The 17,169-nt window shown below is 46.7% G+C and overlaps 1 protein-coding gene across 4 annotated transcripts; it reads left to right on the forward strand.

The window, feature by feature from the left end:
• The first annotated feature begins 2,294 nt into the window (after positions 1–2,294).
• Positions 2,295–15,477, forward strand: HAUS4 (HAUS augmin like complex subunit 4). Of its 4 annotated transcripts, none has more exons than XM_083471338.1 (10): positions 2,295–2,421; positions 4,148–4,220; positions 4,434–4,576; positions 5,258–5,374; positions 6,045–6,185; positions 10,697–10,793; positions 11,199–11,344; positions 12,193–12,323; positions 13,354–13,422; positions 15,215–15,477. In XM_083471338.1, exons 2-10 carry the CDS (start codon positions 4,172–4,174, stop codon positions 15,390–15,392), a joined length of 1,071 nt encoding a protein of 356 aa, XP_083327464.1. In that variant the 5' UTR covers positions 2,295–2,421; positions 4,148–4,171; the 3' UTR covers positions 15,393–15,477. The 4 variants fall into 4 exon arrangements, with proteins under 4 accessions (XP_083327464.1, XP_083327467.1, XP_083327465.1 ...); XM_083471341.1 differs by having other exon boundaries at positions 2,354–2,431; XM_083471339.1 differs by lacking the exon at positions 2,295–2,421 and adding an exon at positions 2,438–2,577.
• Positions 15,478–17,169: the final 1,692 nt, after the last annotated feature.

The raw sequence follows: 17,169 nt of genomic DNA on the forward strand, positions 1-17,169 counted from the left end.
GCTGTTGCTGGCTCTCCTAGCCATGATGGCTATGCTCTGCCGCCACAGCTAGAGTCTGTAATGCTTCTTCTGCTTGGATCCTGTTTGTGGGTTTCTCATGGGCACCCGGCTAGCTGCTGTGAGAACAGGATGCTGGACTAAATGGCCCATTGTCCTGATCCAGCAGGCTCTTCTCATCTTCTTATGTACATGGATGGACTTATGAGAAACATATTTTAGAGGGTGCTGTCAGGTGTGGAGACATTGGGGGTACAAAACAGCCCCCCAAAAGAGGGCCACAGTACCATCCTTATGCATACTACTGTATCAAAAGCATAAACTGGATATTTATTGAGCCATCACTGTCCTCTAGTGGCTTTTTTTAGATAGTACAAAAGGATGGATGGTCCTTTTCCTCTCTGGCTGGGCAGACACCTGTTATCAGTCTTTGTTTGATCTAGAAAAAAGCAAAGTGCAAGAGTGGTCAGTGTTATTATGCTTGCTGCAGCCCTCTATTTCTTTCCTCAACACTCACTCGGCTCCCTGTAACCCATGACCCTGTATCTTGGTTTCTATGACAATCCATCCGTCACTATTTACAGTCACAAGCAATAATCAGAAACTCCACTCTGATCTTAAGAGAATTCATTGAAAGAATGGGACAATAGGTCACTGGTAAAGATCAGGTTCCAGTGATGGGAAATAACACTGCCAGGAACATTGGAATGGAGATACGCTGCCACCTAGAGCACAGGGGTAGGTGGTCTAAGAGGCAACTTCTTATTTTCAAAATCTTAGGTATGCATAAAGCACCTAACACACTTGTAAAACTCCTCATTAATTGATCTGGGCTAACGGCTGTCCCCTGGCTATGTTTTCCTGGTCCAGATAGAATCTCAGCTCCACAGATAAACACAAACTGAAATCTATAGATTGCAAAACCTATCAATCAAAAGAAGCTACCATGGACAGAGACAGTTCAAATAGCAGATGCTAGACATGGCCATCACCTAGTCGTATGGGTGGCAACAATACTGGAACAACTGAGTTTTAGGCTGGTTTCACAAGGCAAATTTAAGATAATGGGAAAGGTGGACTCCTCCCACTACCTGCTACTACATGTATACACACTACTTTTTAGCAGTTTCTAGTGTACACAGTGCTGTACAGTTTTGTAACGAATTCCTTACCAAGCTGAATCTCATAGTGGTTCACATGAGCCCATAAGACACCCCCCATGGAAAAATAAACAAAAGCTTGCTATAAAACTTTTGGGTGGTACATTAATAGAATACACCTATTTTACAAACAGGGTAAGCTGAGGCTGAGCTAGTGATTCTCCTAAAGTCTCTCGGGTAATCGGTCTGTGCCAGAGGAAGAACTAAGCCATCTGGTCTCAAGGCTAACACTATATCCTGCCATGATGGCTGGGTACAAAAAGAGACTCCTGTACCTTTAATAGTTGTAGGAATGCTCTCCCCAAGGAGGCTTGCCTGGTGCCATTGTTGCATATCTTTAGGCAAAAACATTCCTTTTTAATCAGGCCTTTAACTTTTAACTATCTGTGGCCTTTTTACACAAGTGGGGATGTTTTAATATTGTTTATTTATTTAGAAAAGGTTGGTATTCGGCTTTTGCTTAAAATACTGTAAGTGGCTTTGAGTTGGTGTGACCTAAAAAACAACTAATAAAATGAATAATAATGATAATACTAGGCGAGAGAAATCTTGTGAGTGTAGCTTTCTTCACTTCTGTATTGCTGTGACATGACCAGATGCCATGACAAAATTCCCCCTTGCAAGTAAACTATTAAAGAGGGAGCCCTTTGTTCTGTTGTCTGTGTGTCACTCCCCAATAAGACCTGAGGTGCGTCTGTGATGTTTGGGACGCAGAGAAAGAACATTGGGAATTGTGCAAAACACAAAAGCATTGGCTGGGAAATTTTATTTATTTCATAAAATTTATACACTGCTAGATTGTAGAAAAGAACTCAAAGCGGTTTACCAAAAAAAGATAAAATTATAACTAAAAAATCTACAACCATAATCTACAGAATGTTATATAGAATAGAATAGACTAAAGCAAAACTCACCGCCAGCCTGAGCCCCTCCAGATGTTTACGACTACAACTCCCATCGGCCCCAGCGGGCGAAGGCCTCCTTAAGATTCAGAATGAATATTAAAAGCGCCCGACGAAGGCGGTTTGCAGACACAGACCAATCGGGATGTAAATAAGCGGCGAGGTCCCGCCCTTTCTGTCACCAACCTCCCGCCTTCCTTTTCTTCTCGGCGCTCCTCATTGGCTTCCGGTTTCTAAGGCGCGCCCCAAGTAGGTGGCTCCGCCTCCTCTTCGAACTTTAGCTTTGCCGGGCGCGCGGGGGAGACGGTTGGAAGCCGTGTTTTGGCCGCCTGCAGATCGAGCCCTCGGGGCAGAAAGAAAAGGTGGGGAAAGGTGAAAGCTTCTCATGACGTCACTGGCGGAACCCCACTTTTTCCCTTCAAAAAGAAACGAGCGCGGAATTGGGGGGGCATCTTGGTGTGCCTCGATGTTTAACTCATGCTAATTTTTACTTTTCGCAAAGAAAATGGGCTTTTGGGGTGAGTAGGCGGGGTGTTTGTGGGTTAAAAAAACCCCACATGTGGCAAGGTGCACATGCTTTTTGATTGTTTTACACCAGGCAGGCAGGCAGACATTCAACCAGTGAAGCTTCCCCTCTTCGTTTTAAAGGCAAACTGCACCAGTTGAATTTCTGCCTGCCTCGCAGATTTTTAAGGCCGTGGAGCTTTTCCCACAGAAAGCAATGACCCTCCTGGAAAGAAGCGCCTAAAATCTTATTTAAACGCATTGGGAGAACCCATTTCTTTCTTCTGCCATATCTTTGTATGGTGGCAGTGCTGCTGTTGTGGCCTCCTTGGCCTGCCAGTCGAAGACCAGTTGCCTCAAGCGCAGGCTGGGAGTGTCATGGGATGGCGGTGGTGGGTCTGTGCAAAAGATGGGCTGTTTTGCTTGGTGCGTGCCCCGTTGCATTCTGGGGCAATGGGATGAGGAGTCTGGTTTTGGGTCAGTGTGATTGGCTGCAGCAGCATATAGGGATGTCTCCCTCAACTTGCCCAATGCCTTGAGGGAGAGCAAATGGAAAGGACACCCTCCTCATGCTTACCGTGGGATTGGCAAGAGGAGGACCAATGAACCGGGGTGCCTTAAAGTAGATCTACCCCAGGATCGCACAATCTATGTGATGAGGACGTTCAAGGATGCTTCTTAGGTTAGCACGACCTATTATGCTCATTTTCAGATAACACCAAACTGGGAGGGGTAGCCATTGCCGCTGAAGAGAGAATTGGGATTCAAGGTGACCCTAACAGATTGGAGAGCTGGGCCCAAACTCACAAAATGAATTTTTCAACAGGGACAAATGACAGGTAGAACCAGCTGCACAAATATAAGATGGGGGACACCTGGAGGCTGGAGCGAGCTTGTTTTCTCTTGCTCCAGAGGGTAGGACCCAAACCAACTTGGTTCAAGTTACAAGAAAGGAGATTAGGACTCGACATCAGGAAGAACTTTCTGATAGTAAGAGCTGTTTTGACCGTGGGACTGTCTCCCTCGGGCGGTTGTGGACTCTCCTTCCTTGGAGGTTTTTAAGCAGGGGTTGGACTAGATGAGCCTTGAGGTCCCTTCTAACTTGACAACTATCCGATTCCGTAAGGAGAGAACAAAAATGGTCTTCCTCAGTTTAGAGTGTCAGGTTGGAGTTTGGCATATGTATGCATCTCCTTTAGGGATTAGCATGACTTTCCTGAAATTGGGGGTGATGGAGGGGAGGAGTTTATGTATTCCTGTGCAGTAGATGCCTCCATAGCAGTGCCTATACATATGTTGGGGCACACTTCCAACAGGCATCTCCTAAAGTTGGCCTGAGACAAACTCATAACCCTCCCTTCCGCTGACACCTTTTACATATGCTTATCTGGCTGGCAGAGGTATATAGATTCCTTCTTCAGCCAGCACTGATATGCCAGAGACCAGCTGTGCTTCCAGGTTTGCTTGTTGCCACACAAGACAGTAGGGGCTGTTTCTGTATGGCAGCAAGTATATATTTCCCCCGAGGGACCTGTCTATCTTTCTGCCTGCTAACAGCTCTCATCTCACCTTTTTATTTTCTAGCTGATTTTCCCTGGTAAAGGGCCAATGGCATCTGCCTTAGGGACCGTCGGTGTTCAGTTGCTGCGGCAGCCAGGTAACTTCACTGGGGTTATTTTAGGGGAGACTAAGGCGTAAAGCAAATGTGGGGGACCCTCCAGATGCTGCTGAACTACAACGCCTACTATCCCTGGCCATTGGCTATTCTTTCCAGGACTGATGGGAGTTGTAGTTCAACAACATCTGGAGGGACAAAGGTTCTCTGTTCCTGGCACAGAGCTTCACTCTCTTTTGTTTCCCGTCCTCACAGGTTGTGGGAGCTGCCTGCCCCCTTGCTCACTCACTGATGAGGACCTGGCTGCCTACCCTGGCTTGGCTAACCTCCTTTTGGGCCTGACCAGCCATATGGACTCCAGTGGGCTCAGTGTACACTTGGCACAACAAATGGAGGAGGTAAGAGCAGGTTGTCTCATCCAGGCTAGTCTGTGCTTCGTGACCACGGTGTTGGACAAGAAAAGCCGTCAGACTGCAAATCCGACCTCTCGTTTTTAGGAAGAAGGGAGTCCCTTCTGGCGGTAAGGTTCTAGGGTTGATGGCGACAGAAGTTTGAGTCCTGAAAGTGGCAGGGATTTGACATGCCGACTCCCAGCTGTGCTGTTACACAAAGAATGCTCTTGTACAAATCTATGGTGCAGCGGCATTTGGAATCCTGTGCACACTTTTGGTCGCCTCAGGGCAGATAAATAAAGAAGTATTTCTTCATGCAGTGGATAGTTAAAACTATAGAACTCGCTCCCACGGGGAGGCAATGATGGCTATCAACTTGGACGGCTATGAAAGAGGTTTAGGCAAATTCAGGGAAGAAACAGCTACTGATGGTTACTAGCCATTATGGCAAGGCTCTGTGGCCCAGCCCCATTAGACCTGCTTGCCCTGCCCTATATAGAATTCAGGTTGCATGATTTGGCTTTGCTCTGAGCTGCATTGGTCCTCTCTCCCTCCGCCATTGCCTAAAGGAGGATTTGTACTGCAGTGGATGACTGGAAGAGTGTGTTTATTTTATTATTAAGGAGGTATCCTCACTGCTGTCTCTCTCCCCCCCCCCCCCATGGCCACACATTTCCTCTTTCGTAGGCAAGAAAGGAATTGCAGCGGTGCCGAGGAAACTGGTTGAAATGGGAAGTGGTCCATCGGCTTCTGCAGGAGGCGCTAAGGGAACTGGGAACTGGCCTGTCTCCACGGGACCAAAAAGTAACGCTTGAAGGGAAACAGTGGGAAGGGGGGGGGAATTGGAGGGTGAGTGAGGGCTGTCGGCAGGAATCTGGAAGTAGGCAGAGAGCTTTGAGAAAGGCTGGCTAAAGCGCTTGGCAATAAGCATTACTGAAGAAAAATGGTGTTGTGCTTATAGTCGGCTTTTGAAGTGGCTTCGTGGAGCGCTCTAACAAGGCTCAGAAACAGACAGCGAGATCTCGGTTTGTTTGTTTAAGGCATTTACACCGTGCCCTTTAGCAAGAAAGACTCTGGTAGCTTACAGAAATGAGTACTAAGATGATCTTGCCTGTCTACTATCTAAGAAACCCGTGACATATGAGGAAAATGGGATGGGAGAGAGAGGAAAGGAGAAGCAAGCTCAAGCCCACGAGCTTAAACCTACAGTTCTTATAATGAAGTGGTGAAGCTTTGTCTGGGTAGATTCTGGCCGTTTAGAGGAGCAGGTCAACTCCTGGCTGCTTCTTGTCGGGGAAAGAAACGTGGGGTGATAAACGGGAACATCAAGCCTTGAACCAGTGAAATGTGATGGTGTTATGCAAGCTTCAGAGAAAAGCCTTGTGTGTGTGGAAGGTCTGGCGACGCTGATGAGGGGCTTTGTGGGGGGGGGGTTGCTTCCCCCCCCCCAACCTCTTTCATTTCTGTTCCTCAGTTCCTTGAGGTCCTGGAGCAACAGCTTTCGGTAGCTGAGCTGAAACGGATGCTTGATCTCGGCCCTTCTCTGCAAGACGCACAACCATCTCTTTTGGGTTTGGAGGCCTCTGATCTACAGGAGCTTCTTCCCCCTAGCCAAGTAAGATGGGCATAAGCAGGAGAATTTCCCACAAGTAGAGCTGTTGAGAGACCCAAGTGTAGAGGCCCAATCCTTCCTTTTTAGATCGCGTTACGAAACTTACAATGTACTGCTAAAAGAGGGCGTGTTATTCCCCGAATGGCCTTTCCCTCCTGTTCAGGATAGGCTTCATGTGCATGAAGATCAGACATCTCTAAACTCAGCCCTCCAGATGTTTTGGGACTCCCATCATCCCTAGCTAACAGGACCAGTAGTCAGGGAAGATGGGAATTGTAGTCAGAGCCGGCTTAGTGGTTCGTTGCGCCAGGGCACTGGCCTCTCAAGAGCGCCCCAGCAAGTGGGGAACTGCACGGCTTTGCCGGCAGCCTCCCCTTTCCCTGCACGCCCGCCAGCTGTGCCTCGCCAGCTATATGGCTGGCTGGCATGCAGCTTCCTTCCCAAGCCTCCCTCCCTCACCCCACACCCCCAGGCTCCCCTGCGGGAAGGCAGCATCTCCCTCCCTGCCCCCACACCCCCTGTCTTCCCTCTGTGAAAGTAGCATTTATTACTGCTTGGGAGGTGGCGGCGTCAGCAGCAAAATGAACATTTGGGGACGCTGGGGGGATCTTTGCATCCCGGCGCTGCATATGCTATAGACGGCCCTGATTGTAGTCCCAAAACATCTGGAGGGCTGAGTTTGGGGGTGCCTGGTGAAGATTCATCTGTAGGGCAGGGGCTAATATATGAGAGATCCTGTCCCAGGACACAGGCAGGGCCAACGTGAAACCCCCACCTCCCCCAAAAGGTGCGTTTTTACCAGAAAAGAACATGGCTTAACTTGCCTCGTTTCCTCTCAATAAACCCTGGGAATCTTAGCTCTCTAAGGGAGTTCTTAGAGCCTTTGAGAAATTAAAAATGCTTCCAAGTGGTATTCCCTCCCACCCCCACAATCCATGTTTTTATCACCAAACTAGGTGTGAGTGAAGCTATATTTCAAGAAAGAAAGGCCTACTAGTCTGGAGTGGTGCACGCTCTAGTTACCGTATCTCCCGCTTGGACTACTGCAATATGCTCTATGTGGGGTGCCTTTGAAGGTGACCCGGAAACTGCGATTAATCCAGAATGCGGCAGCCAGATTGGTGACTGGGAGTGGCGGCCGGGACCATGTAACACCAGTCCTGAAAGACTTACATTGGCTCCCAGTACGTTTCTGAGCACAATTCAAAGTGTTGGTGCTGACCTTTAAATCCCTAAACGCCCTCGGCCCAGTATACTTAAAGGAGTGTTTCCACCCCCATCGTTCAGCCCAGACACTGAGGTTCAACTCCAAGGGCCTTCTGGCAGTTCCCTCACTGCGAGAAATGAGGTTACAGGGAACCAGGCAGAGGGCCTTCTCGGTGGTGGCGCCCGCCCTGTGGAATGCCCTCCCACCAGATGTCAAGGAAATAAACAACCATGTGACCTTTAGAAGACATCTGAAGGCAGCCCTGTTTAGGGAAGTTTTTAATGTTTGATATTTTATTGCTTTTTCAATATTCTATTGGGAGCCACCCAGAGGGGCTGGGGAAACCCAGCCAGATAGGCAGGGTATAAATAATAAACTACAGTGGTACCTCAGGTTAAGAACTTAATTCGTTCTGGAAGTTCGTTCTTAACCTGAAACTATTCTTAACCTCCAGTAGTAGATAGGTAGCCGTGTTGGTCTGCCATAGTCAAAATAAAAAATTCCTTCCAGTAGCACCTTAAAGACCAACTAAGTTAGTTCTTGGTATGAGCTTTCGTGTGCATGCACACTTCTTCAGATACACTGAAATAGAAGTTGCCAGATCCTTCTATATAGTGAGAAGGTGGGGAGGGGTGTTACTCAGAAGGATGGTGGGAATGGGAGATAGGCAGATAGCTGGGAGAGCCTGTTGACGACTCTTAACGACTGTAATAGGTCTTACAGGAAAAGGCAAGGGGTGGGAAGGTGAGAAATGGTTTAGTTATGTATAGTGAGATAAGAATCCAATGTCTTTGTTAAGCCCAGGTCTTTTCATGGTTTTAAGTTTGGTAATGAGTTGTAATTCAGCAGCTTCTCTTTCCAGTCTATTTCTGAAATTCCTTTGTAGTAAAACAGCTACTTTGAGATCTTGTATAGAATGCCCTGGGAGATTGAAGTGTTCTCCTACTGGTTTCTCTGTTCTGTGATTCTTGATGTCAGATTTATGTCCGTTTATTCTTTGGCGTAAGGTTTGGCCTGTTTGTCCAATATAGAGAGCTGAAGGACACTGTTGGCATTTGATGGCATACACAATGTTAGACGATGAGCAATTAAATAGTCCCGAGATGGTATGTGTGATGTTGTTGGGGCCAGTAATGGTGTTGTCCGGGTGTATGTGGCAGCAAAGTTGGCATCTGAGTTTATTGCAGGCTCTGGTGCCAGTGTCTGTGTTAAGTCTGGTTGTAGTATTATTGTGGGTTAGGAGTTGTTTAAGATTGGGTGGCTGTCTGTAGGCAATGAAAGGTCTTCCTCCCAGAGCTTGAGAAAGAGAACTGTCATTGTCCAGGAGAGGTTGTAGATCTCTGATGATGCGTTGTACTGTTTTAACTTGGGAGCTGTATGTGATGACTAGAGGTGTTCTGTTATTTTCTTTTTTGGGTCTGTCTTGCAGCAAGTTCTCTCTGGGTATCAGTCTGGCTCTGTTGATCTGTTGTCTAACTTCATCTGCTGGGTATTTTAGTTCTGAGAAGGTTTGCTGTAGATCCCTTAGGTGAGAGTCTCTGTCTGTAGAATTGGAACAGATGCGGCTGTAACGTAGTGCCTGGCTATATACAATGGACTGTTTGGTATGTTTGGGATGGTAGCTAGAGGCATGTAGATATGTTTGTCGGTCAGTTGGTTTGCGGTATAGGGTGGTGTCTATGCGCCCATCCTGTATTTTTATAGTAGTGTCCAAAAAATGTATTTCTTGCATAGATTGATTCATTGTAAGGTTGATTGTGGGGTGAAAATCATTAAATTTCTGGTGAAAGGTGTCCAGGGTCTGTTGACCATGTGTCCAGATGATAAAAATATCATCAATGTATCGCAGGTACAAGAGAGGTTTGAGTGGGTAGGAGTTCAGGAAACGTTGTTCTAAATCTGCCATGAAGATGTTGGCATACTGTGGGGCCATGCGGGTGCCCATTGCTGTGCCGCTGATCTGAAGAAACAGGTCATCACCGAATTTGAAGTTGTTGTGGGTAAGGACAAATTGGCAGAGTTTGGTGGCAAGGTCCGCTGTGGTTTTATCTGATATGGTGTTCCTTATGGCTTGTAAACCATCGTTGTGTGGGATGTTGGTGTACAGAGATTCCACATCCATAGTAGCTAGTATAGTGTTTCATTCATTGCCTACAGACAGCCACCCAATCTTAAACAACTCCTAACCCACAATAATACTACAACCAGACTTAACACAGACACTGGCACCAGAGCCTGCAATAAACTCAGATGCCAACTTTGCTGCCACATACACCCGGACAACACCATTACTGGCCCCAACAACATCACACATACCATCTCGGGACTATTTAATTGCTCATCGTCTAACATTGTGTATGCCATCAAATGCCAACAGTGTCCTTCAGCTCTCTATATTGGACAAACAGGCCAAACCTTACGCCAAAGAATAAACGGACATAAATCTGACATCAAGAATCACAGAACAGAGAAACCAGTAGGAGAACACTTCAATCTCCCAGGGCATTCTATACAAGATCTCAAAGTAGCTGTTTTACTACAAAGGAATTTCAGAAATAGACTGGAAAGAGAAGCTGCTGAATTACAACTCATTACCAAACTTAAAACCATGAAAAGACCTGGGCTTAACAAAGACATTGGATTCTTATCTCACTATACATAACTAAACCATTTCTCACCTTCCCACCCCTTGCCTTTTCCTGTAAGACCTATTACAGTCGTTAAGAGTCGTCAACAGGCTCTCCCAGCTATCTGCCTATCTCCCATTCCCACCATCCTTCTGAGTAACACCCCTCCCCACCTTCTCACTATATAGAAGGATCTGGCAACTTCTATTTCAGTGTATCTGAAGAAGTGTGCATGCACACGAAAGCTCATACCAAGAACTAACTTAGTTGGTCTTTAAGGTGCTACTGGAAGGAATTTTTTATTTATTCTTAACCTGTAATACGGCTTTAGCTAATGGGGCCTCCTGCTACCGCAGCGCCTCCGCCACACGATTTCTGTTCTCATCCTGAAGCAAAGTTCTTAACCCGAGGTACTATTTCTGGGTTAGCGGAGCCTGTAACCTGAAGCGTCTGTAACCTGAGGTACCACTGTATTACTATTAGTATGGTCACTGCATGAGGGGATGCGCCTTTAGGGGCTTTTATCTCCTCTCTCCCTGTTACTTCAGTCGATGTGGCTTGCGAGTGTTTGATGTACAGATCCAATGTGCCCAACGCTACCTGAAAGCACTCACCCCCCCCCCGGCGACAGTTAAACTCGTTCACATTTATAGTCCTCTCTTTTCTGCGCTTTGCCACAGGAGCTGGAGCAAATGCGAAAACACCTCCCCGCGGAATTGGAGAAACGCCTTAAGTCCAAGTGCCTTGCCGTACTCGGTTACTACCTCCCTGAGAGTGGTGAGATGCTGTTCTTCCCCCCAGGCTGCCTTAGCAGGAGAGGTTCTCTCGTTCCATCAGCTTTGCCGAGACACCGGCTCCAGCGGGCGCCTTCTGCCCTTGAGCTGTTTCTGCGCCAGCTGGTCATTATCGGAGGAAGTGCTGCCTGAGCTTGCTTTCCCCCTCTTCCCTCCCTGTCCCCTCTCCCTCGCGTGTCGTGTTTTCGAGTTTGTAGGCCTGTGGGCAGCAGGGACCGTTTAGTTTTAATGGATTGTGTACGAACTGCTCCGAGGGCCTTTTTTTGGCTGAAGAGCAGGGTACAAATACTTGAAATACAAATAGGGGGGAGCCCCCTGCAGGTGTGTGGGGGGTGGGAAAGCCGTGTGGGTCGGGGCTGCCTGTTGACCTGACCTCTCTTCTTCTCAGATGGCGCTGGAGAAGTTGCACAGGCAGCGATGCTGGGGACCTTGGCAGAGTGCTTGGCTGCAGAGAAGCGGCGCCTGCGAGAAAGCCAGGCTCGGCACCAGGAACTGGTGGGGTTGCTGGAGCAGCAGAAAGCTGCCTATCCCCAGGTAACAGCTGGAGTAGGGAAGTCTGCCAGTGTGGGCTTTAGGCGTGCCAGAAGTCTCTGTGCGCATTTTGCCAAGAAAAATGTGCAAATAAGGAAAAAAGGGGTATATATTCACTCAGCTTGCACAGTTTAAAACACATTGTGTGTGTGTGTGTGTAACGGGGAGAATAAAATTGATAACACAGTTAAAAACAATATTTTGCAATGAAATTTCTCCCACCTCTCACTTGTGCTCACCCTCTCTCAAAATTTGCTCCTGAAGGACAAGGGACCCCTTGGGGCAGGTTTTGGGGGACATGGGGAGAGGAGAGGAAAGCAAAGTCTTGTTGTTTAAGTGGAGAACCTTGTTTTAAAAAAATCAGAATGTTTCAATGAGTCCAGTCTTTTTTCTGAGCATTCCAAAAATGTTAGAGACAACCGACTGCTTTGATTTTTTTAAAGTGCAAAATACCCTGTTTCTCTTGAATAATTAGTAACCAGGTAAATATTAAATAACCTGGAAATAAATGTGTTGCTAGCCCTACAGCAAATCTTTAAAATGAATCAATGCCTCTGCCAGATAACATTGCACTTTATCATTGCCTAAATACGCATATTTACACCTTGTATATCAAACAGAGGCACTTCATTTTTGGCTGATGAAAACAAGCTGGACTTTTTGTTCAGACTTCGCTTCTGCCTGTATATATCATGACTTAAGTTAGGTCCATTAATTTCAATGCTCTGATCAGGGTTTAGTCCAACACAGCCCTATGTTTTTAAAGCTTCGTAAGTTGCTGAGAAAGTCTTAACGTAGCAAGCAACTGATTAATCGATTAAGCACTAATTTCACTCTCCCATGTGCCGCAGGTCTTATTACGCTGCTTGGCCATCCTGAAACGCTTGGCCCGTGAGCTCCGCCTTAATGCTCAGTCTGAACTCGACTATTTCAGCACCCAGTACCTGGAGACCAAGTGCAATGCCATGTTCTTCAAGATACGGTGAGGCCTTACCTGTGTCTCCCCCTGCTCCTGACCAGGATCCTGAAGCTGCCCAGGAGCAATGGAGCAGTATAGATTTGGACCAGTGGTTTGCTGAGGGGCATAGTTCAGAAGACAAAAGTTGGGACGTATTGGGGGGTGAACAGCAAAGAGAGAGTCTGAGCTAACAGACTCTCTCTCACTGGAAAGTGTCCAGCCTATCAGTCCAAGGTCACGTAGAGCAGATAAGGTGGCTACACAAAAAGCACAGTGGTTGCAAGATCAGGTTGCAAGGCACAGAAGTGACAAGGGGGAACGTGTGTGAAAACCTTAATTGGGAGCACCTTCGCTCCGAGAATGGCTGCTTTGTTCTTTTGCTGTGATCATTAAAGACTCTTTAAATGGTAAGCGAATCTTTTCGCTTTGTCCTGCTTATCTACGGCCAAAGCCTGACACCCTTCTGTTGATAAGGTTTATTCCTCAGCACAAGTAAGCTATGCTGACTTCAATCCCTGGTGGCATCTTTGGGTAGGGTGCGGGGAGAACCCTGCCTGAAAATCCTGGAAAGCCACTGGCCGTCAGTGCAGACAATATGGAGCCTGATTGACTGACGGTCTGATTTGGTGTAAGGCGACTTCCTATGCTCACCCATATCAGATGTGTCTGATGAATATGGTTTGGTGATCCGCCTTGTATCCAACCTGGGGTGTCTGTCATAGGGTGGCAAGTCATTATGTCCCTAAAGGACACAATGGGAGGTTTTCTGTAGTTCCCAAGAGAGAATTAGAATCCAGGAGACGCTTTGCAACTTTGGTTTGCACATAACGTCGGTCGTACTCTCAGCAGACCCTTTGAAACAAAGGGACGTGACTGACTCGGATTTGTTAATTTGAGCAGGCCTTTTGCGAGTAGGAAGTCGGATACAGCTCAGCGGTTAGGAGTGTTGCGGTCATCTGTGAGCGAGGGACAGAGCTGTACATGGGAGGCATTATAGGAAGCGGACTCTAGTGTCTGTCAATCCTGCTCCTCCAAATAATTCTGTCTGCCGCAGGCTCGAGGAGCTGAGCATCCTTTTGGAAACCTACACGCCTGAGAAAGTGGATGTGCATCGGATGATGAGGTAAGCGTGTGTGTGTGTGTGTGTGTGTTGAGGCGGCCAGTCTTTATTTATGTCCGTAAAGCTAAACACAGAGACTCCCGTGGGTCCCACTGCTGTGGCAGGTGTGAATACAGATAGCAGCTGGAAGGTGATTACCAGCAAATGGTGTTTTGTTGGCAGGCATCTCACTTTTATTTATTTTTTAAAAAAAATCTCTGAGGTACCCTAAGTCACGGCGAGTTGTGCTGCAGAGCTTTTGCTGACTTCGCATCTGCACTAGAGGATAATGCCAAGATCTTATTGAATCATGGAATTGTAGAGTCGGAAGGGACCTCAGGGGCCATCTAGTCCAACCCCCGGCAGTGCAGGAAACTTGCTTGTTTGTGGTCTCTGTCCAGCCCTACATAGAGAATTGGAGAAGTGGGACCAGCAACAAAAACGTTGCTGTTCAGGATTCCATCTGATCCAGTCCATTCTTCCTCCTGGCTGGCTTTCTGTTCATTCTACGTGGGGCTCTACGTGGGGCTACCTTTGAAGGTGACCCGGAAACTACAACTAATCCAGAACGCGGCAGCTAGACTGGTGACTGGGAGTGGCCGCAGAGACCACATAACACCGGTCTTGAAAGACCTACATTGGCTCCCAGTACGTTTCCGAGCACAATTCAAAGTGTTGGTGCTGACCTTGAAAGCCCTAAACGGCCTTGGTCCAGTATATCTGAAGGAGCGTCTCCACCTCCATCGTTCTACCCGGACACCGAGGTCCAGCTCCGAGGGCCTTCTGGCGGTTCCCTCACTGCGAGAAGCCAAGTTACAGGGAACCAGGCAGAGGGCCTTCTCGGTAGTGGCGCCTTCCCTGTGGAACGCCCTCCCACCAGATGTCAAAGAGAACAACAACTACCAGGCTTTTAGAAGACATCTGAAGGCAGCCCTGTTTCGGGAAGCTTTTAATGTTTGATGTATTATAGTATTTTAATATTCTTTTGGAAGCCGCCCAGAGTGGCCGGGGAAGCCCAGCCAGATGGGCGGGGTATAAATAATAAATTATTATTATTATTATTATTATTATTATTATTATTATTATTATTCTCTTTCTTCCTCCATACGCTACCTCTCAAGGTCAGCCGGCACTCTGAGCATTCTTAGTCTTCATTCTAGTTGGGGTTTTTTTTGTACACCGTGGGGTTCCCCAGGCCTGCCAATACGTGTGTGTGGTGCCATTTTTGGCTTTGTCAAAAGCAATAGCACTCACAGCCTGAGTACCATAATAATAATAATAATAATAATAATAATAATTTATTTATATCCCACCCTCCCCAGCCGAAGCCGGGCTCAGGGCGGCTAACAACAATAAAATAATACAGTAATTAAATAATTATGTTTCTATCCCTCCTTTTCTCCAAGGAGTTTAAGGTGGTGTACCTCCCCATTTTATCTTCACAGGAACCCTGTGAGGCAGGCTAGGCTGAGAAGGTAGTCTTTGCAGGTACCCTGGTGTCCACGGGCGCTGGGTTGGCAACCCCTGCTCTAACCAATATGCCATACCAGAAATATAAGGAATGATATTTGTTCTTGAGGCTTGGAGAGCACAAAGAGATAACGCTGAAGAGGCTCCTTTCAGCTACCTCTGGAGATAGGAAGTACCTTCTCAGTAACACGACTCTACTCTGACTTTTTTCCGGACGGACAGGAACGGATTGTGGAAAGAAGCTGGGTTTTGGGTAGCTGCTAGGAGGCTGGAAAAGTGTGTCTCTGGCATAGATTTTGCAAAAGCTCGTCCAACACGCCAGTCTTTCATTCTTCGTTTTTTCTAGGGACAAACTGCAGGCGGCACTAAGCCAAGAGGAGCAAGACCTGGCCACTTCTCGCAAGATCGTCTCCAACTATGAGACGCTGGGCCCAGAATTCGAAGAACTGGTGAAGGAATATGCCCGGCTGCAAGCCATCATCGAGAACAGGCGCTGGGCCCTGAGAGAATTCAGCAAAGACTGAGGCCTTGTTTGGGCACGGACTGGTTGAATATTGCTCCGTTTAGTGTGTAACGACTGTTTTGTACAATAAAGTACGGAGGAAAGGCTGGCTGGCTTCACATGTCTTTGTTAAAAGGTAAAGGGACCCCTGACCATTAGGTCCAGTCGTGACCGACTCTGGGGTTGCGGCGCTCATCTCGCTTTATTGGCCGAGGGAGCCGGCATACAGCTTCCGGGTCATGTGGCCAGCATGACTAAGCCACTTCTGGAGAACCAGAGCAGCACACGGAAACGCTGTTTACCTTCCCACCGGAGCGGTACCTATTTATCTACTTGTACTTTCCTGTGCTTCCAAACGCTAGGTGGGCAGGAGCAGGGACCGAGCAACGGGAGCTCACCCCGTCACGGGGATTATGTCTTTGTCACTTTCCCTCTAATGGATAGACACCTGGGTCCTTCTTTTCTCCCCTGCCCTGTGAACAGACTGCTGGGTTTCTCGCGGTATCCATTTCGAGTTCCCTAAAACATTAGCATTTCCCAGAAGAAAAACTTGCACTTGCGTCCTCCATAATGACCAGATTTGCGCATTGTGTTGGTGAAGTCGGCAAACCTTTTGTTAGTTAGAGCAAATGAATCGCACCGGCAGTTGCTGTGGTTGCCCTTGTGGCTTTTCCTGGCTTGCTCTTTATCCAAAAGCAAAAAATAAACCCTGCAATCGTTTGTCCCCGTGTTTTCTCACTTGGTGAAATGTGCAGATAAGTGGAAGGATGGCTTTTGTGGCTTGGCATCTTGACCAGCTCCCAAGCTCCATCTGCAGCGCCTCCTGCTGGAGAAAGAACCCAGAACATGGTATTGGCTTCCAGGGTCTGAAAGAGAGCCTTAAAAATCTCCAGATACTGTACCGAAAATAAATTGTTCTGCTGCTGTTTGGACTGTAATTTTCAGCTGCTTTGTGAGCCAGCTGGTTTCAAAGGCACATATAAATATAATATTCAACTGAATTATGAATACATGAATATTATCTATCTATCTATCTGCTTCCAGACCTGTGAATAGTCAGTTTTCCTGATATATTTTGTGTTACTAAACAGCCATACAGTGCAACACAGAAATTAAAAACGCAGAAATTTAAAAAACGCAGAAATAAAAAATAGACTGCTGTTGGTAAAAAGGGATTTAAAAATAAGACACCTGCAGTATTTTTCCGTATATCATAGACAACTTCAATTAATTAACTTTGTAATGGTTGCTATTTGTTGCTTGATGTTTTTTAAAGCGTTATTGCTTTTAAAAGAGGCTAACTTTGATGCATAAAAAAATACCTCTTGAAGGCGAGAAGGGATGCCTTTTCAGCAATGATGTGCTCAGCTACTGCATTATTTAGGAAAAACAAATAAGGGCATTCTGCCAGCAGCCCATATTTAACTGCATTAAAGAAAAACAGCTTTCTATCTTGTTCCCAGTAGTAGCTAAAGGGTTTCTTAAGTTTGCAAGCAAATATTCATCACTTGGGAATTTAAAATGCAAGTATGATGTTGCAAGGAAATATTCAATTGTTTAAGCCCAGTGTGAAAAATTAGGACTTTCTCTGCCTGTATTTAAATATTGCTCAAATCTAAGGGGTTCATATGAAAATATTTATTTATAATTTGTGGGCAAAGCTTTCTGCCACGTTAGGGCAGGCTTATTTTTATGCGGATTCCCCCTGCAGTATGAGGCGAAGGCTAGATGTAAAATAACGCCAATGCCTAAATGGCAATAATATTACCTAGTTAAAATTTTCAAATTCTAAACTGGTG

The sequence above is a fragment of the Podarcis liolepis genome (genome assembly GCF_965112155.1).
Source record: "Podarcis liolepis genome assembly, chromosome: 13".
Classification (NCBI taxonomy): Eukaryota; Metazoa; Chordata; class Lepidosauria; order Squamata; family Lacertidae; genus Podarcis; species Podarcis liolepis.